The following is a 27375-nucleotide window of genomic DNA, read 5'->3' as shown; positions in this document are numbered from 1 at the left end:
ATTTTGCTGCTTCTTTTAGGTGCCCTGAAAAATGGCTGATGATATTGATATTGAGGCAATGCTTGAAGCTCCTTACAAGAAGGTGAGAAAAATGTGCCATGAAGTCGTGTTTACCTTAATTTAGCATTATTCATGAAACTACTGCTGAACTGTAAACTAACATCCCTGGAGCCCTCATGATTTATCTTATTGGACATGCATTACATGTAACTTTCAAGTTAATATATACTGTTAATGTAATTATATTGTGCAGTAGTTTCACTTCAGCGTGATGAATAAATGCCCATCTATCTCTCTTTGTAGACTTGCCTAACGATATCTCACCTCTACTCCCATGAATTCACCTTTGATTCCAGTGTGAACTGTCAATCATAAGGTAGTAATTGAGTGACGTATCGCTGTACCGTGGTCCCCTAGGTTAAAAAAAAATACAACCAAACCAAAACAAAAAACCCACCCAAAAACCAACCAAAGAAAACCAAAACAAAACAGAAAAAAACCCCAAACCAACCCCCCAAACCAAGAATCCTAAAACCTCTCCTCTAAAATGGCCAGGTCTAGTTTGGTATAGCAACAAGGTGAATGCAGTGATTTGGGAAAACAGCAGGGTTCCAAGAATAACCTTTTCACCAGTCCCATGGCAAGTAAATATTTGAACAGTCTGCTCAGTGCAAGAAGAGTGGGACTTGCTTTTAATGCAGAAGCTGCTGGCGGTTAATCTTTCAACAGGGCAGATGAAAATCAATTGCTGAGTGAACGAATTTACGGAAATTCTTGGATCCCTGAGTAGAATGTTCTTAGCAAGTAAAAGACAGTATCACAGTCTGCGGTGTCATTCTAAAATAAGCTCTTGTATTCTTCTGTCCTAGTTGTTTAATTAGGAAATGTCAATTTTTATGTGAAATTTTTATCAATTAGCATAGTGATGTCTACTTAAACCAGCAGCAAATGAATACTGTCTTTTTTTGTTTTCCACCAAATGGTGGTGAAGTATGAACAGTCTGCATGCTTTAGCACTGGTTTTGAAAGAAATGTATATTAACTTTAAGTCGCCTAGGAATTGTACTTTTGATGTAACCAATGTGATTAAACTGTAAAGCCAGTATATAAATTATATAGCAGCTATTGTTAGTCTGTTTTGCAGTGTTTATTACAACCGTGTAATGCATTTTGGATGAGCATTTGTAAGTTTTAAATGTACATTTAGTTTATGTAATATTTAGCAGTTACTTTTACATCTTGAAGAGAAATTTGTAAACTATTATGTTAAAATTCTTGTGTCCTGGCTTAACATGGATATTTTCCATGTAAACAGGTATGGAAATAGGGAATGTTTAGGCTGGACTGGTGGATTATTGATGACTTTCTTGGGAGTCGACGTTACTAAAGCAGTGTGAATCCCTGTTTGCTTCAGGGCGAGATGTGTGACAGAGGTGACATCAAGCTCTTACAACCCTTCAACGAAAATGAGCGAAGATCTCGGGAATGGCATCGGTCACAGGAAATCCATAGGAAATCCATAGTGGCTGGCTGCTAGCACAGCCCCGGGGCTTAGGCAGAGATATAGCCTTGGTACTGATCAGAGGGGCACACAAACAGACCTCAAACTTCCTCTTACATTTTATAGAAATAACATTTAACCACTTGAGTGCTGAATTCTACAGGATAACTTGCTCTCTAAACCATGTAAGGAAGTATCTACAATTTAATATACACTTTTAAATGATGTAAGTCTTGTATTTTGTAATAGTATGACTTAAATTTAAGCAGCAAAGTGGTTAAACATGCCTACCTAAATATTCTAAAGCTTTCCAAATTAAGCTGTAAACAAGTAATTTAGTATTAAAATTTTTGTTTTTTTATTTTCTTATTCCTATTCCCATTACCCTTTGACCACTTGAAATGTTTCCACTTCGTCCTCACGATGTTCTTCTATCAACCCTGCTTAGGATGAGAACAAATTGAGCAGTGCCAATGGCCACGAAGAGCGCAGCAAGAAGTGAGTGTTGTCTCAGTTCTGTACTTTTGGGGAGAGGCTGCTGAGTTTTGTGAACCTGGGAATGCATGTCAGTAGTATTTATGGAGCTAAAATAACAAAGCTTGATATTTGCAGTTGCAGCAATTAGGAAGTCTTCTTTTATTTCCAAATGTAGTTAAAACCCTCACAGCTGATGTCATTGAAGTTGTGGAAACATTTAATGAGCATCAGATAGAAATACAGACTTTGTATGTTCAACATATTTAATTTTTTTTTTTTGTTACTTTAGTTATGCAATGGATTTTGCATTTTAAAAGTGTATTTGTTGTAGAATTTATTGTAGAATGTGATTTGGAGCAGTGCAAAGCATTTAAAGATACCAGTGCTTTCTTGAAAAGATTTAGTGTGTTGAATTCCCTCCCTCTATTCTTTGCATCCCCACCTTTGAAAATTTTTTTGAAAAACAAGAGTACAAGCCCACCTTCTTCAGCAAGCATAATTCCAGAATCTGAACACCTTCTGATGCCCCAAGCAGTCTGGAATGAAACCAGGAATTTGAGGAAAAATGCCTTACGTAAGAGTCTCTTAAATACCCCAAATAAACAAAAGGTTTTTAAGTCTGTAAAATAAATTCTGTACCTTACAAGTGTCATTTGGTGATGAGGTAATTAATGTAAAAAGACAAATTTTTAGATTGATATTTGACTAAGCAGAAAGCAGTGCATTTTTGTAATAGACAGCTATCTTAAGAAGTCAGCATGTGTGCTGTTGTCAGCTTCTGAAATCATACAGATGACATGCTGAAGGGATCCAAAGAAAGTTTTATCCCAGGTGTATGAATATTTGGGGAATTGTAAGTCCAATTCCAAGGTCAGGCTTTAGTTGTAATCAAATAATTTAAAATTGATTATACCTTATGTCTGTGTTCTAAACAGTACTGTGAACATCCTTCTCATGCTAAATCCCAAGACCTCTAAAACTCCAGCAAAAGCAGCTGTTCCCAATATTTTTAAGCCCTAGAAGTTCATTTTGATAGAGCTGCTGTTCCACATAATCTTTAAAGAACGAACTGCACTCTTTTGTTTGTGACTCATGACGGTGTCCTCTGTTGCTGAAGACAGAGGTGTATTTAGGCTTTGCAAGACTTCTTGCTGTGCTTTAAATCAATTAAATTATATGCAGATGATATTCTGTATCTGCTTCAGTTGGGCAAATGCTGAAATAAGATTCAAACTGTCAAGAAAATCCACAGCAAAAATCAGCAAGTTAAAAAAACAACTGCAGGTTTCAGTAATTGTCAAATGATATTAAATGTCCATGTTGGTAATGGGAAGGATTAAGAATCTGGATACTTCCTGGATGTCTGTACTGTATGTCCAGGTCAGTCCTGGCTGGAGGCACAGTGTGGGTCTGGGCTCTTGGCAGTCTTTGCCTGCACAGGGGGTTCAGCTCTCTGTCTGACAGGGAGTGGCTGCAGTTACCACTTAGTGGTTCTGGCCAGGATAGTGAGCTACAGGGAGGATTTTTCAGAGCTGTTATGATGGTGTTTTAGGGTTAGCTTGGGGAAATGTTGGTAAGTGATGGGTCCTAGAGAGGAGGGACACTTCCTGCATTACAGCAGGAAGTGTGGGTCGGTGACACTGATAACACCACCCAGAAATACAGAACTATTGGAGGTTGTGAGACTTCTGATTATCAGGGTTTGATGCAGCAGCTTCTCTGTCCTTACAAAAATATTAGAGAAACTGGTGGAAAAAATGAAATATTCCAGTGTTTAAAACCTAATCACAAAATGTTTGTCTTCAGAGACAAATACTAAGATAGTCTTCCTAGGTGGAGATTGGAGAGCAAAAGCTGCCAGTGATGATTAGGCTTAGTTAGATGTGGCAAATGAGAGACCTTTTACTTTAGGAATGAAAACTAACTAGAAGTCTCATTTTCTTCATGGCCATAGAAAATAACAATAATGAACCTTTTGTAATCCACATGCCCTTTTTAAAAAGTTTTTAGGTGTATGAGTGACCACTTTGAAAAAACATGGTGTATGCAATCAGAAGGCCCAAAAGGAGGAAGAGGAAAAATTGAGGAACAAAGGACGTTTCAAACTTCAAAAGTTTAGCAGCAAAATTGATTATTTTACTGTCTTAAGTAATGGCTTGAGCATCTGTTTACCACGTGTTTTACGTATACACACGTATATATTTTAAAAACTAGGGGACTGTAAGCTTGGATGGTCTGAGGCTGAGATAGAGGGAAAAAATTTGCAAATAATGCAAATTACAAGAATGGAGCAGTTGCTCACTGGTTTTCAGATATGAGGTATAGCTGACTTACAGACCTTAAAAGATTAGATTTTCTAAGTAAATGGTTAAAGCTACGAAGATCTGCAGTTTGGCCCAAACCTGTGACAAGCACAGACTTAAAAAAGCAAGTGGCTTATGAGCAGGAGTAGCAAGTAGGGAAGAAAAACTCTTCAGCAGTGTGTTGAGTGATGGTGGGGAATATTAACCGTCCTTCCTTTCCCTCAGACTTGCATCTTTATTTTGGTTGTTTTGTTTTACTTTGCTGTAAAAGTATAATTTGATCTTAGAATCTTGATACTGTGTTTAAAGTGTGGTTGAAAGCCACATGAAGTACTGCAGCTGGTATGTAGTAGATCCAACACAGGAAATGGTTTTTTAGTCCTTTTACTCTTCTGGGAGCATTCTCTAGCAATTATGAAATTTAAAATAAAGCTGTGTTGTTGTGGACTTCATAGTGATAGAAGATTGCTGGCATGCTTAACCACCCACTTAACAAAAAAAATATATAAATATTAACAGGTGGAAACTTCTCCTGTCAATGTCTTTGACATCAGGTTGGGGGAGCTGTGGGATTTGGGGTAAATAACACTGAGCTATGGGCGTAACCAAAGTTGTGGGTTTTTTTCTCAGGAGAAAAAAGAGCAAGAGCCGAAGTCGAAGCCATGACAGAAAGAGAAGCAGGAGTAAGGAACGCAAACGGAGCCGGGACCGGGAGCGGAAAAAGAGCAGGAGCCGGGAAAGGAAACGGAGCCGAAGCAAAGAACGCAGACGCAGCCGGTCCAGGAGCAGAGACCGCAGATTCAGAGGCCGCTACAGGAGCCCCTAGTAGGTTATTTGTGTTGAGGTGCACGGGTGCTGCTTCAGTGGTGTGATGGGGAAGCCTCAAGTTTCACTTTCTGCTTTCTAAATGGGTCACTAATAATCTCAGAGGGTGAGACGTTGAGTTTGAAGAATGTCAATAAATACAGCATGGAAAAGAGGAGGACAGTAACATATCCCCCTTCTGCTGGTTTTCATTCTGAACCAAAATGAAAGATGTAAAAGCAATGAAAGAATGTGTACAGCTGACTGGAAAACCACATTTATCACAAAATCAAAGTAACAAGCAAGTTCCCTACTTGTCCAAACTGTCTTCAGTATAAAACTTGACAGCTTAGCTGTCAAAAAGTGAATAGCAGTCTGTGACTTAGCTTACAAACTCATAAACCCTTGTTTTTGTATTACTGAAGATTTTTACGATCTTGCTGCTCTTAAACACTTTACTCCATAGATGCCATGTTTATGCATCCAAACTGGAAGCATCTTGTCTTCGGAATGCCCATGCATTGCATATTTGCCCTGCTTTTTGTCAGACTTGTCTAGAAGCTGTGAAAGAACTCTTTGATCCTCTCAGATATTTAGTTTGACAGAACCTCTGCTGTAAGTAGTTCCTGGCAGTTGTAAATCAATTCTCAAAAGACATTTTTTCATCAGTATTTGTTTCTGATGGTTTGTATTCCTGCTCTCCCCTTTGCTTCCTGTTGCCTCTTTGCAGAAAACCAGTGAGAACTGGTGTATATGGTTGACTGTAGTTAATAACCTGAGGCTGCTCCTTGTGTCTGCTGTTGTCCAGGCCTCCTCTCAGCTGTTACCAAGTCTGGGAATGCAAGGTCCCGTAAAAAGCAGGCAATTGAAAAGGATGTATTTTTTAAACCATAACATGTAATGTCATCCGTGATGAAGATATCTCTCAAGGTGTTTGAGCAGACAGTGTTTACCTTCTGATAAATTGCAGGCTTGCACAGTTTTAGTACATGAATGTTTTTCTTGGCTGGGTCCCAATCCAGGGAACACATTCTCTTTTGTACTCTTGGAATGCAAACAAAACTGCCTGAGGTCTCAGAGTCTCAGTTTGTGCAAAGTCACCTGGATGTGGGCATTCTGATAATGAGAACTTACTGCAGCTCCTGGCTCTGCTGAGGTGCAGTGGCATCCTGTGCACGTGGGGGTCACAGAGCTTGTCATCCCCGCTCTGCCTTTGTCTCCAGTGCCAGGCCGGGCAGAGCCTCTGTGCCCTGCTCTGGGCTTCAGCTCTGAAGATTTCAGCAGTGCACAGTTGGCTCGTTTTCCTACAACTCTTTGGCACCTGTAAGGTTACAATAGCTGTTTGGGTTGTGCCAGTGCCACAGTTGTGGCTCAAGACACAGAGGACCTTGATCCAAAACTGGAGCCTTCCATGTGTGAGCCTGACAGCCTCCCCTCCAGTGGGGTGGTGCAGGGGGAGGACGTCCTTCGTCTCTTCACGTAGTTGGGAGTTGCTGCATTTTCCCAGCTGCGTTGGAGAGTTTTGTTCTTTGGTATTTTGTTGTCACTGGGTGAGAAGGTTCTTCAGCTAGAGAAATTTGGAAATTCCAGTGTTCTAGTCTTCCAAAATAATTTCCTCAAGTAGAGATTGAAAGTGCAATAAGCCATGCCTGTTTTAGTGCATTGAGATACGTTATGCCACAAAGGTAAGTGATTGTGAGGGTTCTTTTTCCCTATTCTGACACTTCTGTAGCTGTTCTGGGTGATTCCTCTGGAAAGACAGTGAACAAGAAGCTGAGATGGTCTGGTATGCCCTGAGGATACATAGTTGTGCTTATTCATTTGTTAGTTCTGCTGCAGTTGCCAGATTGTTGCTTTCATTTAACCAAGTAGAATTTTAGTGTTTGAAATGGTTTAGTGGAAGAGTGGTAACAGGGCAGGCACATGTATCCCAGAGGGATTGGTGTTGACTGTTGGCAGTCAGCAAGCAGTCTGCTGTCAGTCACTTGTAGATGGTACTACTGAAGTAATACATACACTAATGTGATTCCCAAATTCTAGTTTTGTCTCAAAAAGTGTGAAAGAGAAGGGCCTCAGAAAATACCAGAGTGGAGAGCTCTTAATTTCCTATTTGGTACTCTTCAAATGCAGAGACTCACCTTTAAATCTGTATAACAGACACTGACTTTCAGGGAGACAGGAGTTTTGGAGATGAAGCCTCCTGCACCACTGGCTACCTTCCAGTCAGATAACTTTGGATCACCAGAACTGGTGCTTTCATTTGAAGAAATTGTCTCTGTATCAGTGCCATCAGCTCAGCATTTCAAAAGTAACTGCCAGAGTACTCTTGCTGGCTGGGGCAGCATCTAGATCAAAATGCATTATGGTTTCTGTTTTATCTTATTTGTTACTCTTTCTCCTTGTGATCTTTCTCATTTGCTTTATAAAGGCTCCTTTCCAAGCTGATGCCTGTAAACTGAGATGTTTTTGCTGCTGGAGCAGTTAAGAGGCATCTCAGCAACAGTGAGAAGAAAAAGTCTAGTATGGAGAAGAGAGTGCCACAGAGAGCCTGAAACCTTGGAGTTTGTTACTTAAGCTTTAGAAAGTGGTTAAATGCTTCAACTTTTTAAAATGGGGTGACTGGCTTGCATTGCTTAATGTTGACAGGGTTTTTTTTCTAATGTTATTCTCACATATGTTGTTCTGTAAGTGTTTTACAGCTACATTATTAGGTCTCTTAGTAGAAAGAACTTGACTGGGTATTCTTGCTTAGACATCTGTCTGGCAAATCCCAGACACTGCTAATGTACAGTAGAAGTCACTTAGACCATCCTGTTTCTATTCTGAAACCAAGAATTTGGACAAAGCTGTCGGGAAAACAGATGTATTACATGAGGACTGAAAGTTCATCATGATGCCCCCGGACTTTGTTAGTCAAAATTTGCCTTGTCCAACACTGTTTTGTTGGAATCTTGAGTAAGAATTAGCAGGTAAGAGCTGATAATTTACTGACTGTCTTCTGACCTGACTGTTGTTGGGCCGTGTGGCATCACACAGGTTTGGGAAGGCACGTCCCTATGGACTGAGGGCCTTTGGCTTATGGACAAGGGGACTCCTAGACATAAAGATGAATTGCTTGTGACATGGTACTGCCTTGGGTGACAGCAGGAGCTGGGCAGCAGCTGTAGGGGCCGTAGGAGCGAAGCAGCTTTCCCTGAGATCTACAGCTTTACAAGCAGGTCTCCTTAGAAAAACAAAGGGAAGTGCATCCTGCAGAATACTGCTGGAAGGGGATCTTGAGAAGGTAACTTGGGCTGTCACCTTGCCCCAGGCAACTTTCTGCTCAGTCTGGGATGGCTTTAGGTCACTGGGGTTTGTCAGTGTTTCATGGAATCATGTAAATAAGGTACTACTAATCAAGAGTGAAAATGGAAAAGAGATCTTTGGAGTTGTGGTGGGTTGTGTGCTTTTCCCCCCCACTTTTTTCCTTTTCTCTCCCTCCCCCTTGGGAAGCCGTGCATGTATTTGGAAACTGTTACTGTGTTACTTATCAATTGTTTGTGTTTTGGGAATTCTTTTCATTAGATTTAGGCAAACAATTAAAACATTTCTTTCACCATTTCCTTAAAACCTCATAATTATTTACTACTGTTTAGTTGGTCTGTGTGTTAGTATTCTGGAATTACTGTAATTGGTGTGTCTGGCTGCATTTGAGTTGAACTGGAGAACACCACGTTCTATATCGGGAGGTGTGAAGGTGCAGGGCAGTCCCATGTTTGGTAAGAAGTTGACCTCTGGAATCAGTACCAGCATTTCCAGGTGCAGCTTTCAGCAGTTTCTCAGATACTGGAGAACCTGAATGGATGCTCTGAGCAGTCATTTGTCTGGACTTGAGTAGGAAATGGAGTAATTTATCCTAGGCAGAAAAAGTCTGGGTTTGATCAATAGCGATCTCATCTCAACACGTGCCTGTGTTTTATGTCTTATTTTCTCTGTTCTTAATAAGTAGTTTCTAAATGGTCTTTTTTTCTTTATTTTTTTTTCCAGTGTTGTACAGGGCCATATTTCCCTTGCTTTAACCTGGCCAGCACGGTTTTGGATCTTGGCCCACTACTTCCACCTGTGTCATGACATGTTTAAAAATGGGCATCCTCCTCCTTGCTGTGGATGCTGAGTTTAACTATAAGCATTACTGCTCCACTGAGGAGCAAGAAGATGTTTTTCAGACAAATTGCCTGGCCAAATGGATTTAGTGGAAGACTTCCTAATGTCTTCAGCCCGCCGTGTCTTTCAGGGTGTTTCACATCAAATTGTAGCTACAACAGAAAGAATCAATTGTGTGCAGATGGAAAGCCAAAGCCCCAGTGCACAGAATTCAGTCTGTGCAGCAGTGCCTCTGCTTGGTGGAGATACAGGAAGAATGTTAACAGGTGTTGTTCTTTGCCTTGTATCTACCAGGACATCAAGTTCAGGGAGAACACGATGGGATGAGTCCTACTGCCCGTGTCACAGGCTGTCCCCATGTGCCATGTTACCTAGTGAAGACTGTCCTTAACATGGAAGTAAAGGGCAGGTTACAGTTTGTTCTAACAGACTCTGTGAAGCCTGGAGAACTAAAATTAGATTCAGCCAAGAGGTTGGATTCCTTCTGTGGCTCCATGTCTATATATAGGGTTAACTGCTGGGTTCACTGCTTCTGTGGTTTGGTGGCCATTAAGAACTTTAGGAAGCTTCATTGGCATATTTGTAGCACTTCAGTGGGGAGAGCTGAGACAACATTAGTGAATGTGTCCCTTACAGATGTCTGCAGGGAACTACTTTGGTTTCTTCTTGCACCTTAAATTTCATGAAACTTTTGATTTTTAAAACGTTACACTTGAGCAAGTAATCCTGCCAGCATCACTTTGCACACAGCTCTGGGGCTGAGCTCCAGGCCATGAAGGTCCTGCTTTGCAATCATCAGTACATAGAACTTGATGTGGACACAAAAACATGTGAAAATGATTACAGCTGTAACTGTAGCTCAGAATAGTTTGCACGGACAAATGTGCTGTGTGTGGCTGGCTCATAATTCACTTCCTGGAGTCCTGCATATTCTGGGGTTTTGTGATGCAGGTGAAGCTGAGAGGGGAGCATATTCTGTGCCTTATGGTCTGGAGTGCTGCATATGTTGATATCCTGTTGATAATATTATGCATGCATTGGGTGCTGCTGACCAGTTCAGGTACAAGGGTGGGTGAGCACTTGCAGTATAATGTGAGTACAAAGAGGAAATCCTGAATTTTGGTACTCAGGTGAGTAATGTCTGTCTTTTCTTTTGTCGTAGTTCTGGTCCAAAATTCAACAGTGCCATCAGAGGGAAGATTGGTCTGCCTCACAGCATCAAATTAAGGTTTCTGACTTTTTTCTACTTTTTATTATATCGTTAGTAGATTTTGATTAAAATCAGTGGTGTATTTGAGGTTTTCTTCTAATGTTGTTTCTTCTTTCTTTTTAGCAGACGTCGCTCCAGGAGCAAAAGTCCCTTCAGAAAAGACAAGAGCCCTGTTAGGTACGACTTTTTACATATGTTGGGTGTTTTTTTTGTCATATTGAAGTTGGGAAAGTGATGGTGAAATAATGCATGGCTACTTGCTCTCCAGCTTCTACTCAAAAGTGATGCTGAAATTCATTTAAAAAGCCAGGGAGAGGAGAGCACTGTTAATATGTTGCCTTCTTCCCATGTCATAAGCAGTTGTAAATAACATCAGTTTGCAAAAGAAGCTTTCCTTTGGTTTTTTGCATTTGTGTTCTCAATCTTTTACCTGTTAATTGTAAATTGAATTAGCTTTTGTGCTAAATTGTGCTTAATAATATAAAGAATGGAAAAGTACAAATACTTCTTTTTGCTTTTCAGTATTTATTCACATTAATTGTAGAGAGGCTGGATACCTTTGAAATGCAGGAGCTGCTTATCCATTCTCAGGCTTCTCATTTAAGGGAATTAGATTTAGATAGCTGCTAATGAGATTGTTCTCTTACATTAATGCAGTTAAATTTAACCAATCCTGTTTTGTTTTTTAATGACTAGCAAACTCTTACTGAGATAATTCAGTGTAAATTTTTCTTTTGTATTCTCAGTGATTAATATCTATATAAATATATTAATATAAATATGTACTCCATGACTGAAAACTCAGTCCAGGATCCAACATGCTAGTTCTGTCCTGTACTTGACTACAAGTCAGATTTTTTTTTTTTTAGATTTGAAGCTTCAACACCTTAGACGTGGTGTATCTAATTTCAGATAGTGGTTCAGTATTGAAATAAAATTATTCTAGTGCTTCTGGTGTCAAGGATCAGAGTAATTATTCACTATTCTTAATTTTTTTATGAGTTAACAAGCTGAAACTCTGAGGACTGGGAATTCCATTTACATGGATGTCAGTATTGTTTATGCAGTGGCTGCAGTGACTCTGAAGTGACTGGGTAGATGCCAGATGTGAGTTTGCAAAGCCTGGTTGGCACTACTTGTCTGAGAGTTTGGACAGCCAGTCTGTGCCAGTTCACCCTGCTGGCCTCTGTATCCTCGTCCTCTCATCTCATCTCCGTGACTGTGAGCTCCACAGTGGTCCTGGTACCATTTCTGGACAGCAGCAAAATGCCATCTCTGATTAGTTTGGGCCTCTGGAGGTAAAATAGAAGTTTTCAGGCATATTTAATGCTCGCAGTTGAAACAGGATATTCAGTCATGTTATACAAGTAAATAGATTATCATATTAATATTAGGTACTCACTTCTTAACCCTGCCTTTTTTAAATACAGCAGGTGTGTTTTTCACTATTAGACTGGGAAGTACTGATTATTTAGTGTTTCATATGCAGTCCAGAGATGAGTTAGCTTAATTCAGTTTATTTTTTAACTGAACTTTTCTCTTTCCAGAGAACCTATTGATAATCTTACCCCCGAAGAGAGGGATGCTCGAACAGTATTCTGCATGCAGTTGGCTGCAAGAATTCGACCAAGAGACCTGGAAGAATTTTTCTCTACAGTAGGGAAGGTAATTAATAGGGAAATTAAAATGAATCTGACTACTGCCTCAAGCTGTCCCAGTAGAACTTAAGTGCAGGATTGATATTTTTGAGAATTGTAAGCAAGTGGAGCTTCCTGTACCTGTGCAAAGGGGGATGAATGATGATGAACTAGTTATTAAAGGCTTTGAACATGAAAATGTAATTTCTCACGAGTTCATTGTTCATGTGATGTGATGCAAAACACGTCCATTCAATTCTGATTCAAACAACTTCATTTTTCATATTTTCTGTCTTTTTCAGATAGATCTGTCTATAACCTGAAAATTCATTTAACTTCTAATTTTTAAAAACTTTTGTCATACACTACATTTGACTTTGAACAGCAGCTTTAGTACTCTGGGATATGTTTGTTAAAGCTCTATGCTGCCATAGATTTTCAGCACAATTACAAAGCCATTGGCTTGGCAAATGATCATCTCATTATTAATACCTGTCTGAGGAATGGGCTGCATTAGGTTTTTTCCTTTATCTCCAAAGTACTCATGTCTGTTCTTGCCTTTCAGGTTCGTGATGTGCGAATGATTTCAGATAGAAATTCCAGGCGTTCAAAGGGAATTGCTTATGTTGAATTTGTTGATGTTAGTTCAGTGCCCCTGGCAATAGGACTGACTGGACAGAGAGTCCTGGGTGTACCCATCATAGTACAGGCATCACAGGTAAGGAGTTGTAAATCTCATTTTTGTTCATTTTGAGTTATGCCTTTTGTGTCTTGCTGGGAAACTTAATGTTTGAAAGTTTGGTTACCATTGCATGTTTGGAAAACCTTAACAAGGTTGATTATTTAAGCTAATTATGAATGGACTTTTGTTTCCCGTAGATGACAGACAAAGCAATCCAAAGTGATATAAATGCATTTTGAAGATACAGATTTTAAGCAAGTAGTAGTAAAGAAATTGAAATAATGTTACAGAAGTGTAGGTTGTACTGTGTATGCTTTCCAGCATGTGTAAAAACTGTTAATTTACTAGATACAAGCCAGAATTATGCATGAAGTTTTTCAGTTTGAAGGCTTTTGGAATCTGTGTCTCTGTACTTGGTCATCATCTTGGGTTCTGTGGATTTTAATTTAAAGTCCGATGGATAGTCTGCAGATTATACTACAGCTTGTGGTTTTTTGGTGAATCTGCCTAGTTCTGATCTGATAGATACATACTGCTTATGGTAGGGCTTTTTATAAATTTTGACAGAAGGTGAGTTTTTATGTTCTCCTTTTCTTAGGCAGAGAAAAACAGAGCAGCAGCAATGGCAAATAATCTGCAGAAGGGCAGTGCTGGTCCCATGAGACTCTATGTGGGATCATTACACTTCAACATAACTGAAGATATGCTTCGAGGAATCTTCGAGCCATTTGGCAGGGTAAATGTTAATTTGGCATGTTGTGTTGTGGTAGTTTATCTGAGAAACCTAGATTAGTTGTGGAGCACTCACAGCTTCTGCAAATAATTCAGCTTCACACCCACGAAACGTTTGTTCCCTTCTTGCACTGCTGTGCCCATAAACATCCCCAGGCTTGGGGTGCGCGGGTGGTGTTAGAGAACAGATGAGGACCTGGGTTTGTGGTGGTGTCCAGTGAATTGGAATGGCAGATCTTACAAAGGAAAGCTGAGAATTCCATGAGTACCTAAATTAAGGATCAGGGGGAAAAAAACCCCAACAAACCAGAACAAAACCTCCCTACTTTGTATCCTGCTGCTGTGACTTGTGAATATCTTTCCCACCCGTGATTGTGAATGAGGGCCCTGTTTCACAGGTTAAAGCACAAAGCACAGAATTGGGGCTGAGGTCTTGGAATATTTTACTATCTATCAGCTGTGTCTGAGGACTTTTTGCTTAAGTTTTAACTCATGTAAGGACCAGGAACTAGTGGTGTGGCCTGTGCAGCTCCGACTCAGGCCCCTTCTCACTCCTGAGCGTTGGGCCCTAGTTTGCAGCATGACAATAAGTTTTTGTAGAGAGAATTATGGAAGCGAACAGATCAAATCCAAAGTTTCCAGTGGAGCTACAATAACTGTTAGCCATACTGTGCCAAGGTACCTGGGGTGTTTCATTATGAGACAGGGGAAAAGTTAGGTACTTAATGGGGAAAAAGAAGTCCATTAATGTTTGGGTTCTTTTCATACTGTCTTTGGATATGAACCCTGCTTCATACATACGGTGGCAGTGCTTTTCACATGCATTATTCAGACCCAGTATGCCCATCCCTTTAAATCTCTTGTGCAAAACCCTAGAAAATTGCTCTAGTTGATTAAATTTTAATCCACATGGCTGCTGTTCTTGGTTTTGTTTGTTTTTTTTTTTTTTTTTTCTCAAAGTCTGGCAGTAGCATTAAGGTAGTTTTAGGAGGGTTACATGTAGAGCTGTGAAGGTCTTTCCTTCTTATTCCATATACTCCAGTCCTAAACTCAGTTCTGTCTTCTGTGTTGCTGTCTCTTCCAAACACTACTTTATGGCTCATGGATGACTCAGCACCGTGTTTTAAATTCAGGAGTTACTCCTAACTTCTAGGAGTTCCCAAATACCAGTAATTATTAAAATATACAGCCCTTTCTTAAAGACCCTGGTCAGACATGCAGACTGCTTTTCTTAGATTGTGAAACAGTTTCTCAGTATATGAGATGCATGACCAGTGTGTTTCAGTGAGGATCTGATGGTGTCTGTGTGCTCATGATCTGCTGGAATGTTGCATCAGGAGCAAACCTCTACCTGGAGCTGCACTCAAACCCCTTCCATTTACCTGCTTCTGTCTCAGTATTGGAGCACCTGTCTGGCTGTCAGTACACTAAGTTTGACTTGAGGAAGGAATGAGAAACTGATTAAAAAAACCCAATAAATACAGTGGTTTCACACTCATGTCTGTGTATTTGTCAGGGCTGTTTCCACGTTGTGTTGTGGTATCTTGTGGGTTGTTCCAAAATGTCTGATAATAAATAGCTTTATTCTTGTCTTTCAGATTGAAAGCATTCAGCTGATGATGGACAGTGAAACTGGGCGCTCGAAAGGATATGGATTCATTACGGTATGACTGGGATTGCTGGGTTTCTTAGGCCATTTCTGGGTGTAATCTTCCCATGTAGTAGTGTATCTATATATATATAACTTTGTCATGTGTATATATAGCAGCAGTCTACATTGCTACTATATATATACCTTATCAATCCATATTGCTGTTGTATCTAGAGAGCAGCTACTATATTGCTACTTTATCTCTGTTAGGTCCCATTTTAGAAGTGTCATGTAGAGGACACACAGCACTGGCCCTTTTCTTTGTTTCTGCCAGTTGTCTGGGTATCGTGGGTGAGCAATGGATGTGTTTAGGTGGGAATAGTTTCCTTTGGAGTCAGTGCCTGGGAAAGCAAACGCTGCCTTCTGCAGGCAAAGACACTAGTAAAGACTGGCATTTTTCACAGTTGTGAAAATGATTGAATTTGAGCTTTTTGGGGGACATAAAATTTTAGAAGATGAAACTTTCAGTTGAAAACATCTCTCCTCTTTGCCCTCAGGTACACAATTTTGTGAACTTGAGTTTCTTGACTGACCTGGCAATTTGTCATGGGGACAAAAGTCTCGGCTGGGACCTCTGGCACTTGGACACAAATGAAACCAAACTAACTATATAGTTCAGACGGTTTTAACACTGATAAAATGTTTGTATGTTTATTTTGATGTTTCGCAGCATAAAGCAGGACACCTGTTAGGAATAATCAGTAAATACCATGGCAGTTGTAAGGTTACAAAGAAAGTGACTGTCACTGTTTTAAGAGAACTGCAGCCCAAGACTTCTGTTGATTGCAGTATCTAGATGCTGTAACTTGAACTATAATTATGTTTAAATACATCACCTAAATATGAGACAGTAAATACTAAATTCTGTGTGTTTGGTTTAAATTAAAAATACAGAGCATATTTAGGTTAGCTTGTTGCTGTTATCTTAGACAGTTTCTTCTGTTTCTGTAATTGTGGATGTTGCATACAGTAGAAGTGTTGCTGAATCCTGTAGGCACTATTACTGAAATCCCCTTTTCCAATCTATAGTTCTCAGACTCTGAGTGTGCCAAAAAGGCCTTGGAACAACTCAATGGGTTTGAGCTGGCTGGGAGACCAATGAAAGTGGGACATGTAACTGAGCGTACTGATGCTTCCAGTGCCAGCTCCTTTTTGGACAGTGATGAGTTGGAACGGACTGGAATTGACTTGGGAACAACTGGTCGCCTTCAGTTGATGGCAAGACTTGCAGAAGGTGGGTGTGATGTTTAATAGGAAATGTGCAAAAAATACACAAATTTGCAGAGTTTGAATTAAACCCCTCCCCCGAACTTGGGATAACTGCATGAAATGGTCTCTTTAATCTTTTGGCAACAGTAAGATTTCTGGTCCTTGTGTTAGTGCATCCCTGAGTGAGTGGCAGTGCCTGCTCCAAGGTCTGTGTTGTGTTGCAGGTACTGGGTTGCAGATTCCCCCAGCTGCACAGCAGGCTCTGCAGATGAGCGGCTCTTTGGCCTTTGGAGCTGTGACAGGTAAGAAATGATGACCTGTTTATTTTTCAAAATTACTTTTTGCTTTATAATTTTGTGACAAGAGGTACTTTAATATGTTTTGTGATCTTTTAAAATGAAAACACAGGTGTTGCAGTGTGTTTGACACACTGTAAAAAGCTGCAAATCCGTAAGCAGATAACCAGGGACAGTGTATCACAGTTGGGATGGGTGTGATTCACTTTGTAGTATTTTTGCAAATCTGTTGTAGTTCACCTAATTCATCCCAAGCTTTCATCTCTTTATCTGTGCTATTCTCTGTGCAAATGGGGACTTGTAAGTTCTACTGCACTGTAAGTGTTGACTGCTAAAAATGGCAGGCCCGGAATTGGACGGGCATTGACCCCTGTGAAAAGCCTGGGCTGTACCAGGGGCAGGGAGGTTATTAGGACTTGATGGGGGACATGTCCCGAGGGTGGCAGCAGTGTTAGATATATACAGTGTGTGTCCTGGTGAGGAAGGACATTGTGTGTCAGGGAATGTGTGTTGCTCGGATTTGGCTGTGGTTGTTCGTGTGTTCTGCAGGTGGGTATGCTGGAGTGAGGCTGAATATATGATTGCTCTGCTAGTTCTTACTGGCCTAAACAGCAAACTGATCAAGGGGTGTTCAGGACTAGAGCAGTGAGTAACCTCCCACGGGAGATCAGGGTTTCACAGAGTGGAATTTCTTCTTTTTGTTACTTTTAGTTAGTAAGAAGGACAGAGAACGTTCAACTGTCATAGCAGTAGAAAATGACTTAGTGTCCCAAATAACTAGATGCTGGAACATGTGAGAAAGTCTCCGGACAGTAGCAAAGAATAGGTGGCATTGTTGTTTGCCTTCCAGCAGAGTTTGTGACAGAAGTGATTCAGACTTAATAAGATAGGCCTGGATCATGTTACTGAAGGTCAGGTGCAGTCCTGTGAAGAGCACACATGTAAAGCTTTAGACAGTTGCTAAAAGAGTATAATAGGGTTGTTCTAGAGATGTGCCCTTGGAAGGAAAAGGAACTGGCTAGTGAAAGGAAAATGTTAGTTGTCTGCTGAAGAAGAAAAGGATGAAAAAGGCACAGAGGTAAGGAAAAAGTGTATCTAGACCAGAAGGAGAAGGAAAGGTCGCCACCACTAAAGTTAGATCACTGTTAATGCAGGTGATACAGTAGTGTGGCAGTCAGGTGTGGAAACAGAAATGAGAAAAGTATTTAAAAAAACCCTCAATCCTTTCCCATTTGAAACAAGCAAGACCAAAAAAATCTCACCAAGCTCACCAAATCAAGAATGTGGCCAGAAATACTTGATAAAGAACTGTTCAGATAGATGGAATCAGCATGAGATAACCTGGCTATGGAGAAATAAATGATAAGGTTGAATACAGGTGTTTGAAGAAGGTGCATGTTTAGCAACTGTAGAAATGAGTGGTAGGGGTAGCATTGTTTGTTCCACTGGTATTGTACAAAAGGAATAATGCAGACATGTGCAACTTTAAGTAACTGTGGAAAAAGGTAAAGCTTTTTGCTGCCATAGAGTCATGAGCTATCCCCAAAGTGAGATTTGGTTATGGATTAAAGATCTCTTTACTCTTGTTAGAGAAAATTACTACCAGGAATTATGTCATTGTGGGAGACTTTAACTTCCCTGATACAGATTGGAGAAGAATTGCTAGTAATAATGGTGGGGCCCAGATATTCCTGGATGTGATATCCGACAAATTTCTTCATCAAACACTCACTGACTCATGAAGAGGGGATGCTATTTTAAACTCAATTTGGTAAGTAATGAAGATGTTATGGATGAGAATAGAAATGACCATTGACTTGAGGGATCATGAGTTGCTCATGTTTAAATGAAAGGATAAACAAACAGGTCTGTAACTAAGGCTTGTGATTTCAAAAGCAATGGTTGAAGAAACAAGGCAATAAAGTCATCTGGTCTGAGCAAACTGGGTGTTTGAACAGGCAGGATGTGAGAAGTTTCTTGTGTTCCACATTGCTAGTGCTGTATTGGATCTGTATTCCACAGAAAGAAGAAAAAGCCCTGTTAGAAATGGGCTCCACATTCAACTTGGGGGATTAACTACCTCAAAAGAAATAAGGAATAAGCACACAGCCTATGAAAAATAAGAAAAAGGACTAATAACAAAAGAATATTTTTAGTTTGGGAAACAGATAGAAAGAAAATTACCTGCCAGCAGTCAAACTGAGCTAGACATTGTAAAATACATGAAAGGATAGATGAAGGTTTACAACTCTTGGAGAACAAAAAGGAAGCAGGGCTCAGATGAATGAAAAACTACTCCCAAGGTATTTCTAAAGTATCTCATTGACTCAGTTTGTAGTGGGTACAGTGGTCATAAAGGTTGGAATTTGAGGAGGGTAAGCTAGGAATATGTAGTAAAAAAAAAAAAATTATTCCCAAGGCAGAAGCAAAGCTGAAAGAGCTGAGTGTAAACAGTTCAGAGGAGGAAGAAAACTCCCATGAAATGAGTGAGGGAAAGGATGTGTGAAACATGAAATCTCGTCTCTGGTATTGTCAATAAACATTTAAAGTCTGTGATATTGTGTGTAGCTGGAACATATAACTCTAAATTATCTACACTCAAAAGAAAGGAATTAAAATGCCATCTGGCCAGATTCTGGTCCTGTTACTGTCTCGACTTCACTCCTTCAGAAGTCACACTAAAGAAGGGTAAACTGGAGAATATTATGGAAGTATAGCAAACTGTCAGAGAAACTGCATTTCGAGGCTAACAGTCACTGATGGAAGTGCCTTTCCTGGGCAGAGCAGCCGTAGCAGAGCTCTTCTCACTGAACTTTGGGCTCCTGTCGATGGGGAGTTAGTAAGCCAGAGAAGTGGGTAGCACAGGAAGTATAAGGTATGTAAAGAAGCTTGCTCAGAGAAAGAGGGACTTTTTCTAGGTGAAAGCTGGGAAGGTTAAAGGCTGTTGTTGAAGCCAAAATTCAAGTGTTGGGCTTATCTTGTTTAGTACTTACATGAAAAACAGTGGTGAACAGTGGGGGTGAGGTGAATGAACACAGAGGTGCTGTCAGTAAGAGGTTATTGGGGTGTTGTATATTGTTCACCTCTTTGTGGTTAAATCAAATTCCAGTTCTGTAGCCTGGGAGCTGAGCAGTGAAAGGTTGCCCAGGAGGAGGAAAATACCTAAATACTGCAGTTTGGGTGACGGGGTAACCTGGCAGCTGATGCACTGCCAAGGTCAGCTGTGCTCCTACTGAGCACCTGAGCCACACTCCCACAAACAGTTCTGATCAGCCACCTTCAGGAGGGATTCAATCAAGCTAAAATAGGGAGGGTAACGAATCAGATTTACTGGAGACCTGAGAACTTGGCCATTATTCCCATGGAAAAAATTCCAGCAGGAAAAGGAATTTAAGCTAAATAGTTGTAGCTGTGTACCCTGTTCTCTGTCTGAACATGTGAAACTTAAAATATTCAGCCTATAGAACATTCCTCTGATGCTTTCTGGGGCAGTGTATTCCATCCTGGTGGAAGGAGCTGTCTGTTTTTGGAAGAGATTGAGATGATGTGCTGCCCAGGAAGGAGGAATAGGTGTTATCATATGAGACCTCTGTTTGGTCTCTGTTCTCTTCACAGTAATGGTTTGGCACTCTGGGCATTACTTGCAGGCTTTGGCCTATTTAAAGCCATCTGGATTTCAAAATAAACACACAACTTCGTTTTGTTTTTAGACACAAAGTGTTTGGTAGCTGTTTCTGTATTTCTGCTTTCTCTGTGCACTGAGCCTGTACTCCCATCATGCCAAAGAGATTATATATACAGAACATACTGGAAAAGTTACTTAGATCTGAACTTGACAGATGTATTTATTTTAATTTCCACATATTATTTAAAACTATGTGTAGGAAAAGAGTTGACACTAAAGAGAGACAATGAATTTCTAAATTCTGAGTGATTTTAGAAGGGAGAGGAAAGGACTGTTCTTCAGTCACGAGCAACAAGAGAATTCAGTGAGTTGATGGAAGATTTGGTGAACAGCAGGTTATGTTTCAGAGGTGGTAGATAATTAATTGATGAAACTGTTGCACAAGACAGCGGTAGCTGATTTTTTTCTGTGTTTACAACTGTTCTGGCTCTTGGCCCTGGACAGAATTTGCACTGATGGTATGTGCAGGTTTGGGGCAGGAATTCTGGAGCATTCGGCTCTAGAGCCCAGCTGACCCACACGGACAAGTTCAGCTGGACATGATGTGCCTGTGCAGGTGGGTCAGAACTGCAGAGGGAGAGTGTCCTCATGGAAACTGGGGGAGTTCAGAGATTTTAAACACCTTTGTTTTCAAAAGTAACTAGGTAATTACTTACAGATTTGGCCAAATCCATGCAGTTTCTGCAGAGAATACAGGCTAAGATAGCCTTTGCTATTATGATACTTCCACTCTGTGGAGGTGAGGTTTTCTTTGTGTTCAGATCTGGATGGAAAACATGCCAAATGTAGCCAGCTCTTGTTACAGCTTGGCCTTCAGATCTTGCTCCTTCCAGTCTTGCTTTTCAGAATGTGTTCTTAGGAAGATATTTGGGAAGGCACTTGAGGAAGATAGAGAGAAAAAAATCACTCCTGTTGGTTCTCCAGTGTTGTCGAGGAGGGTTTATTAGAAAGGGAAAAAGTGTGTTTGTACCTGATGCCCTCAGGTGTTCCCAGGTAAGCTTGGAAGCTTGCTTGGTGTCTATCACTTTGCTGCTCTCTAAACCAGTGAATTAAGATGATGGTTTACTTCAGTCTTGTCACTCCTCATGTCTCTCTGCTAAATGGAACATTATTGAAGGGGCTTATGCTTTCAGTTCTTGAATTCTGAAGTTTGCTATTCATTTTGAGATGTTGAGTGTTGAAGTCATGGCTAGAAAGTCTGCATTTGTTTGGTCCCATCACTTCCAGTTGGGACAGCTGTATGTTGCTTAACAAGTAAGTAGTGTTTTTTAGGCAAATTAAATGTTCTCAACTCTTGAAAATGTTTTGAATTTGAAAAATACCGAAGGTTCTTTTGTCATTATGACATCTATATGGAAAGATAGCAGGGGAAATATCACCTCATTCTACTCAAAATGAAATTTGATAACTGCTTTGAGAATGTCAGGTTTCTATAACTGTACTTAACTGCTTTCTGTTAATAAAGATGTCAAACCTCTATTGCCTGTCAGAATTGCTGTAATTGTTTTCTCATGGAAATAAATTGTAAAGAGTTCAAGCACAGCAAAGGCAAGAAGAGGATAATAAATTGAATTAAAGGACATGGTCATGTCCTTTAAGGTGTTGTTTCTCTTTGACATACACTTACCTTTGTGGTCATGGAATCTGTCAAGTACAGAATCTCCCAGCTGAGGAGCTGAGATTAGTGAAGGAACTCACAGCTAGAGAGGAACTGTGAGAGTGGGTTGAGGCACTTGAATAAGCTGTTAACCAGAGAAATACAAGCTAAACAACCTGGCTGGCAGGCAGTGATGCTACCAAGGATACTAATTAACTTCTCTGTATTTTTCTTTAGATTTACAAACAAGACTGTCCCAGCAGAATGAAGGTAAACTAGCATTTGATGTGAGTTGTAATTAGTAGGTCTTGTTGCAGATGGCTGTAAGTGAAATGCTTGTGGTGCAGAGTTTGCCCACACTGAGGCCTTGTGTTCTGTAGGTGTCCCTGGGGAGTCATGCTGTGATTGATTTTTTGACTGGAAATCCTTCGTAGCATTTGCTCTGTGTTGGTGACATTCCCCAGCCGTGTGTTAGTCCAAGAAAACGTGTGGGGTGGTGTTTGTGGGTTTAGGTGTGGCTAGGTTGGGGGTGTTCTCCTTGCTTAGAGGGGTCATTTGAGAATCAGGAGCTGGGGTTTCTGTCTCTGAGTTGTTCATTATCTGACTACACAACCCAAAATATCTGCAGTGCAGGGGGAGAGGGCCGTTATTCCAGCTCCACTGACAGAAGCTGCAGCCTGTGGAAGGGCACCTGTGGGAGAGTGTTTAATGATGACTGGCATGATGAGCAGCAAGAAATGACAAGTAGTAATTCCACAGTTACAGGGAAGGAGTATAAATTTATCCTGCAGTTAAATGTTCATAATTTTTGTTGTGAAATGTTACCTATAATCTGCCTTTTCAAGGGACAGAAGTGCAGATACACTTTTGAAGCATAACTCAATGTGCTTAAAACAGGTTTTGAGAATTCACCAAAGTCTCTGTCCCTTGCTGTGCAGTCAGCTGGGGAGGTGCCACTCTGTCCTGAACTGCTACTGAGCTTCCATGAGGAGCAAAACATTAAAGGTGCTACTGGCATACAACTCAGGCAGACATTTTAGATGCAGGTCAAGATGCATGTGTCTCTGCCTTTTAATGTTTACATGGAAAATCTGCCAAAATCAATGTACACGATTATCTTTTCACCTTCAACTGTGGTTCATATGTGCCAGTGTTGGTATTGATCAGTTTAAATGGATCTATCATTGATAGTGTTTTGTAATGAGTTTTGCTTTCCTGCCTTCGATTTCTATTTAGTCAGAACTGTTTCTGCCATTGCTGAATGCTGGGATTTTAAACAGATAGGAGATACTCATTTAAATTACAGCCATGCATAGTGGGTTTGTAGATATGTTACTGGTATTTTTTTCCATTTGTAGATATTTTACTGGTATTTTTTTTCCATTGCAACAGTTCTGGCTGCAGCTGCTTCTGTACAACCACTTGCAACACAGTGCTTCCAGCTTTCCAACATGTTTAATCCTCAAACGTAAGTGACTTATTGTGTGGCATTTGTTGATGACTTTTACATGTGAGAAATCAGAATGTTGCAAGAGTGTGTTTAATGGGTTTGGGCTGGATTTTGTCTGAGTGATGTCTCTGTCCTGTTTTTCCTGCCCCCCATACAGTGAAGAAGAAGCTGGCTGGGACACAGAAATTAAAGATGATGTGATTGAGGAATGTAACAAACACGGAGGAGTTATCCACATCTATGTAGACAAAAACTCAGCTCAGGTATGCCTGGTTCTGGGGGGACACTGAGCAGCTCTGTTAGCACTTCTGTTGCTTTATTTTGTCTAGAGGGAGCATTACAAATATGGAGGTTTTCCCTAAACAGAACCTAAATTTCTTGAAGCAGTGTTGCAGTTTGTCCAGGATGTTGGTGGTTCCCTCCTGTTGTGAATCATGGTGTGTAACTGATGTGGGTATGACCAGTTTGCTGCTGCTGCTCTTGCAGATTTACCCAGCTGAAGTTCTGTGGCTGAAGAGTAGTGACCAGTCTAGTTCAGGCATTTGGCTTTTCCCTTAAACTGTGCATTTCCCCCACATCAGGGACTTCCAGTTTCCTCTTTCTAGAGAGCCCAGGCTTCAGCACAGAGGGCCCCTGCTGCAGCAGAATTGAGGTGTGCAGGAAATGTGAGCCTCAACCCAGGCTTGGGAACACTGGTGATGTTAGAGCCTTACAGGGGAAAGTCTGAGGGCCTGGAGATAGAACAGGGAATTCCAGGTTCATACCTGCATCTTAAACAGGTGAATATATTTTTCTTCACTGTGTTGACACAATCCCCAGATTAGTTACCTCTTCCCTGTATTTCAGCTCTTAGAATATATAAACTGTGGAAGGTCTGTAAATAAATTTGGCCGCCTGGAACCCCTTTTATAAAGAATTCAGAGCCCAGACTGAAGTTCAGTTTTCAGATGGTCTCAGTCAGGCTGGTTTCTACTCTTCAGCCCCTGGAGGTGTCCTGTTGTGTTCCGTGGTGTGGGGCTGGAACCCACCCTGCTGTCCCAGTCTGTTTGGGTGGGGTTGGTCTGCCCTGGTGATGCACTTGGCACTCACTGACCATTGCTGTCCTTGTGCAGCTGCCACAGTGTCACCTGAAACACTTTTCCATGAGTTACAGAGAGTTTAGATGGGAGCTGCAGTTTAGTATGTAAAACAGTGTCCCTGGCACCTTGTAATCTTCAAGGTCACTGCTGTATTGGACTGTTGGGAGGCAGAAACCTTTCCCACAGTGTGTGTCTGTTACTGTCTGAGAGACCACTGTTCTCTGACAGATAAAAAAACCCAACAGTCCAGAACACCCCCCTGCAAAAGCCCAACTAAACACAAAACAAAAAAAAGCATCACATAACCCCCTCAAAAATGCACTAGCCCTCAACATCCCTCACATGTGTTCTGAGCATGTGGAGCTGCAATTCTATTTTACCTTAGCAAGTGGATTTAAAAGAAAAAACTACAGTTACTGTGTCGTGAGTTAAATGTTTCATAAAAAATGAAACCCATTTTGTTACAGTAGCACAGCGATGACCCAGATATAAAACACCCACCGATATTTAAAAATACTGGATTTGAACCTAAGCTCCCTTGTGCTGTTCTGTTTTGCAGACTGAGATTCTGGGCACGTTCAGGGCTCTGTCCCAGCCAGACTTGCACACTGAGACTGTCAGGGCTTGGCCACGAGGGGTGATTTGTTGTGGATGAAAGGGTTGCAGTCCCAGCTGAGTGCACGGCTCGTGTACTGCACTGGGGGGTCAAGGAAAGGCACAGCTTTGTGTTGCTGTACCTCATTTTGGGGTTCAAGGAGCTTGGCTGCCTTTGCAGGAGGAGGCTGAGAGCAGAGCTGTGTGTGTTCATTGCTTAATGCCTTCATCACCAGCCCCTGAGCTCAGGGTCACCCCCTGAGCAGGGAATGAGCTAGATCACCGTGGGAAGAGTTAGTACAGGCTGGCAAAAGCTGCTACAGGGAAGTCTGTTTCTTAATATATTATTTTCCTGAAAAACCTCTTTCAGCTAGAATCTGATCTGGTTCAGGAATTACTGATGGTGGTCTATTTTTAAGGAGGCAGCCAGAAAAATGCCACACATTACTGTGGGCATCTGTGTGCCTTGGAGTTGTTGGATGTGACTATTGCAGCTCTCCAGATTAGGGAGGCACAGTGCTTGATTTACAGATGGGGGAACTCCAGGTATCTCTGGCCAAGTTCTAAGATCAGTCTGTCATTCACCCTGGGGACCATCTCAGGCCTCCTGCCCTGCTGGGATGGGGTCTTCCCTTTGCCTCAGTCCCTGTTCAAGTAAAGACAGATAGATGCTGAAGTTCATGTAAGAGAATTTTTACAGTATCAGTCTCCCTTGAGGTGCTGTGTGTTCTTCCTGGCCTGGGGAATGGGGCGTGCCTGCTCCTTGTGGAATCGGGCTGGGAGCTCAGACCAGGGAGAGAGGGATCTGTGGCTGAGGTCAGTGGCTCACAGCCCCTGGGGGCAGCCACACCCCGTGTGCTGTCCTCTCTCACAGCCTTCAGGGCCCCTCTAGAGGGTTCTCAGGAGCCACCCACGGCTCAGTGAGAGCAGATGAGTGCACGTTTGGGCTGTCTTGGAAAATCCTGCTTAGAAAGATGTGGTGCTGCCTTAACTGCTCCCGTGGGGCGGTGCCTGTCAGGACACTGCCCCCTGCCCCCTTCTCCCCTGTTCCTTCTGTCACTGGTCCGTGCCAGTGGAGCAGGTGTGGCCAGGGGCTGGCTGGGGCACAGCCCGTGGCAGTGTCCCCTCCTCACAGGCTGCCTCGTTGTGTCTTGCAGGGCAACGTGTACGTCAAGTGTCCCTCGATCGCCGCTGCCATCGCGGCCGTCAACGCGCTGCACGGGAGGTGGTTTGCAGGTGGGTGTTTCACGTGCACTTCTCTACTCAGTCACCCCTGGCAGAAATGCCCAGCCACTGATGGTTGTTTTTGTTTGATCCTGTGCTCAGGTAAAATGATCACAGCAGCGTATGTACCTCTTCCAACGTACCACAGCCTTTTCCCAGACTCCATGACTGCAACCCAACTACTGGTTCCTGTTCGACGATGAAGATTAATTTAGTCAGTTTTGTACATAGGTATTTTTTGGAGGAAGATTGAGTTATCTTTTATTTAGATAAAACTAAAGGAAAGGATTTAATGTCATTTTGTGTACACTTCCTGCTACCTTTAAAAATAAAACGAAGTAAGCAGAAATGCAGTGTGTTCATTCTCCCTAACTAGCATTTCCACTGTATACAAAGCTGTTGACTTCTTGTTCTGCCTTGTAATTCTTGTACATTGACTAAGGTGATCCGTAGGAACTGAGAAGTAGCTCATAGATAACAAGTTCTCTGTAAAAGGCAGATGGGACATAATGACATTTTTAATGTTTCACGAGCCTTTCTTTTAATGCAGCAAAGACATTTTACATTTCACTAAATGTGGGTGATCTGCTCAAGGGCAATATCAGAGAGAGACTGGATGAAGGGACATATTTAGTGTTTTGTACAAATGAAAAATCCAAAAGGCTACTGAAGGCTGACTGCGGCAGCTACTCAGCTTGCTTTGTGCTGAATAATTGGTAAGAATAGAAGGATTGAAGGGTTTTATTTCTTGATGGTAACTTTTGATTAATGTATCTGTAAAAGTTTCTTTGTAAATACTGTGAGGTGTGTCTAAGTTTCCAAACAAAACGATCTCTGCATTTCCGGATGAGTTTCCACGTGTGCAGTGAGGCAGAGCTGACAGATTCCAGCCAAGGCTGAAAAGGGGTAGGAAATACAGAAACGTGTTTTGTTCTGGTTGCATATAATCTTTGCTCTTTTTAAGCTCTGTGAGCTCTGAAATATATTTTTGGGTTACTTCAGTGTGTTTGACAAGACAGCTTGATATTTCTATCAAACAAAGACTTTCATATTGCAACAATCTTTGTAAGAACCACTCAAATAAAATTCTCTTTAAAAGGC

The 27375-nt window shown here is 41.3% G+C and overlaps 1 protein-coding gene across 8 annotated transcripts; it reads left to right on the top strand.

Moving 5' to 3' along the window:
• RBM39 (RNA binding motif protein 39) lies at nt 1-27375 on the top strand. 8 transcript variants are annotated; one of them, XM_027663978.1, is made up of 17 exons: nt 18-82; nt 304-376; nt 1950-2003; nt 4915-5106; nt 10391-10456; nt 10562-10615; nt 11986-12103; nt 12641-12793; nt 13356-13493; nt 15088-15153; nt 16170-16374; nt 16574-16651; nt 22165-22197; nt 23320-23395; nt 23535-23640; nt 26208-26286; nt 26377-27375. In XM_027663978.1, the coding sequence occupies exons 3-17, from the start codon at nt 1975-1977 to the stop codon at nt 26475-26477; spliced, it is 1494 nt and encodes a 497-aa protein (XP_027519779.1). In that variant the 5' UTR covers nt 18-82; nt 304-376; nt 1950-1974; the 3' UTR covers nt 26478-27375. The 8 variants fall into 8 exon arrangements, 6 of the variants coding, with proteins under 6 accessions (XP_027519775.1, XP_027519774.1, XP_027519779.1 ...); XM_027663974.1 differs by lacking the exon at nt 304-376 and having other exon boundaries at nt 2-82; nt 1950-1999; nt 4912-5106; nt 10565-10615; XM_027663973.1 differs by lacking the exon at nt 304-376 and having other exon boundaries at nt 2-82; nt 1950-1999; nt 4912-5106.

The sequence above is a fragment of the Corapipo altera genome, unplaced genomic scaffold (assembly GCF_003945725.1).
Source record: "Corapipo altera isolate COAL_440 unplaced genomic scaffold, ASM394572v1 110, whole genome shotgun sequence".
In the NCBI taxonomy this organism is placed as follows: Eukaryota; Metazoa; Chordata; class Aves; order Passeriformes; family Pipridae; genus Corapipo; species Corapipo altera.
The sequence above is the reverse complement of the archived record's forward strand: the minus strand, read 5'-3'. Positions and strand labels throughout refer to the sequence as shown.

What these genes read in the sequence shown, in the direction of transcription:
- RBM39 (XM_027663973.1), top strand. Translation starts at nt 32, where the DNA reads ATGGCTGATGATATTGATATTGAGGCAATGCTTGAAGCTCCTTACAAG. An exon ending in GGCCTTTGGAGCTGTGACAG is followed by an intron (nt 16,652 to 22,164) that starts GTAAGAAATGAT and finishes ATTTTTCTTTAG; the next exon opens with ATTTACAAACAAGACTGTCC. An exon ending in GCACGGGAGGTGGTTTGCAG is followed by an intron (nt 26,287 to 26,376) that starts GTGGGTGTTTCA and finishes TCCTGTGCTCAG; the next exon opens with GTAAAATGATCACAGCAGCG.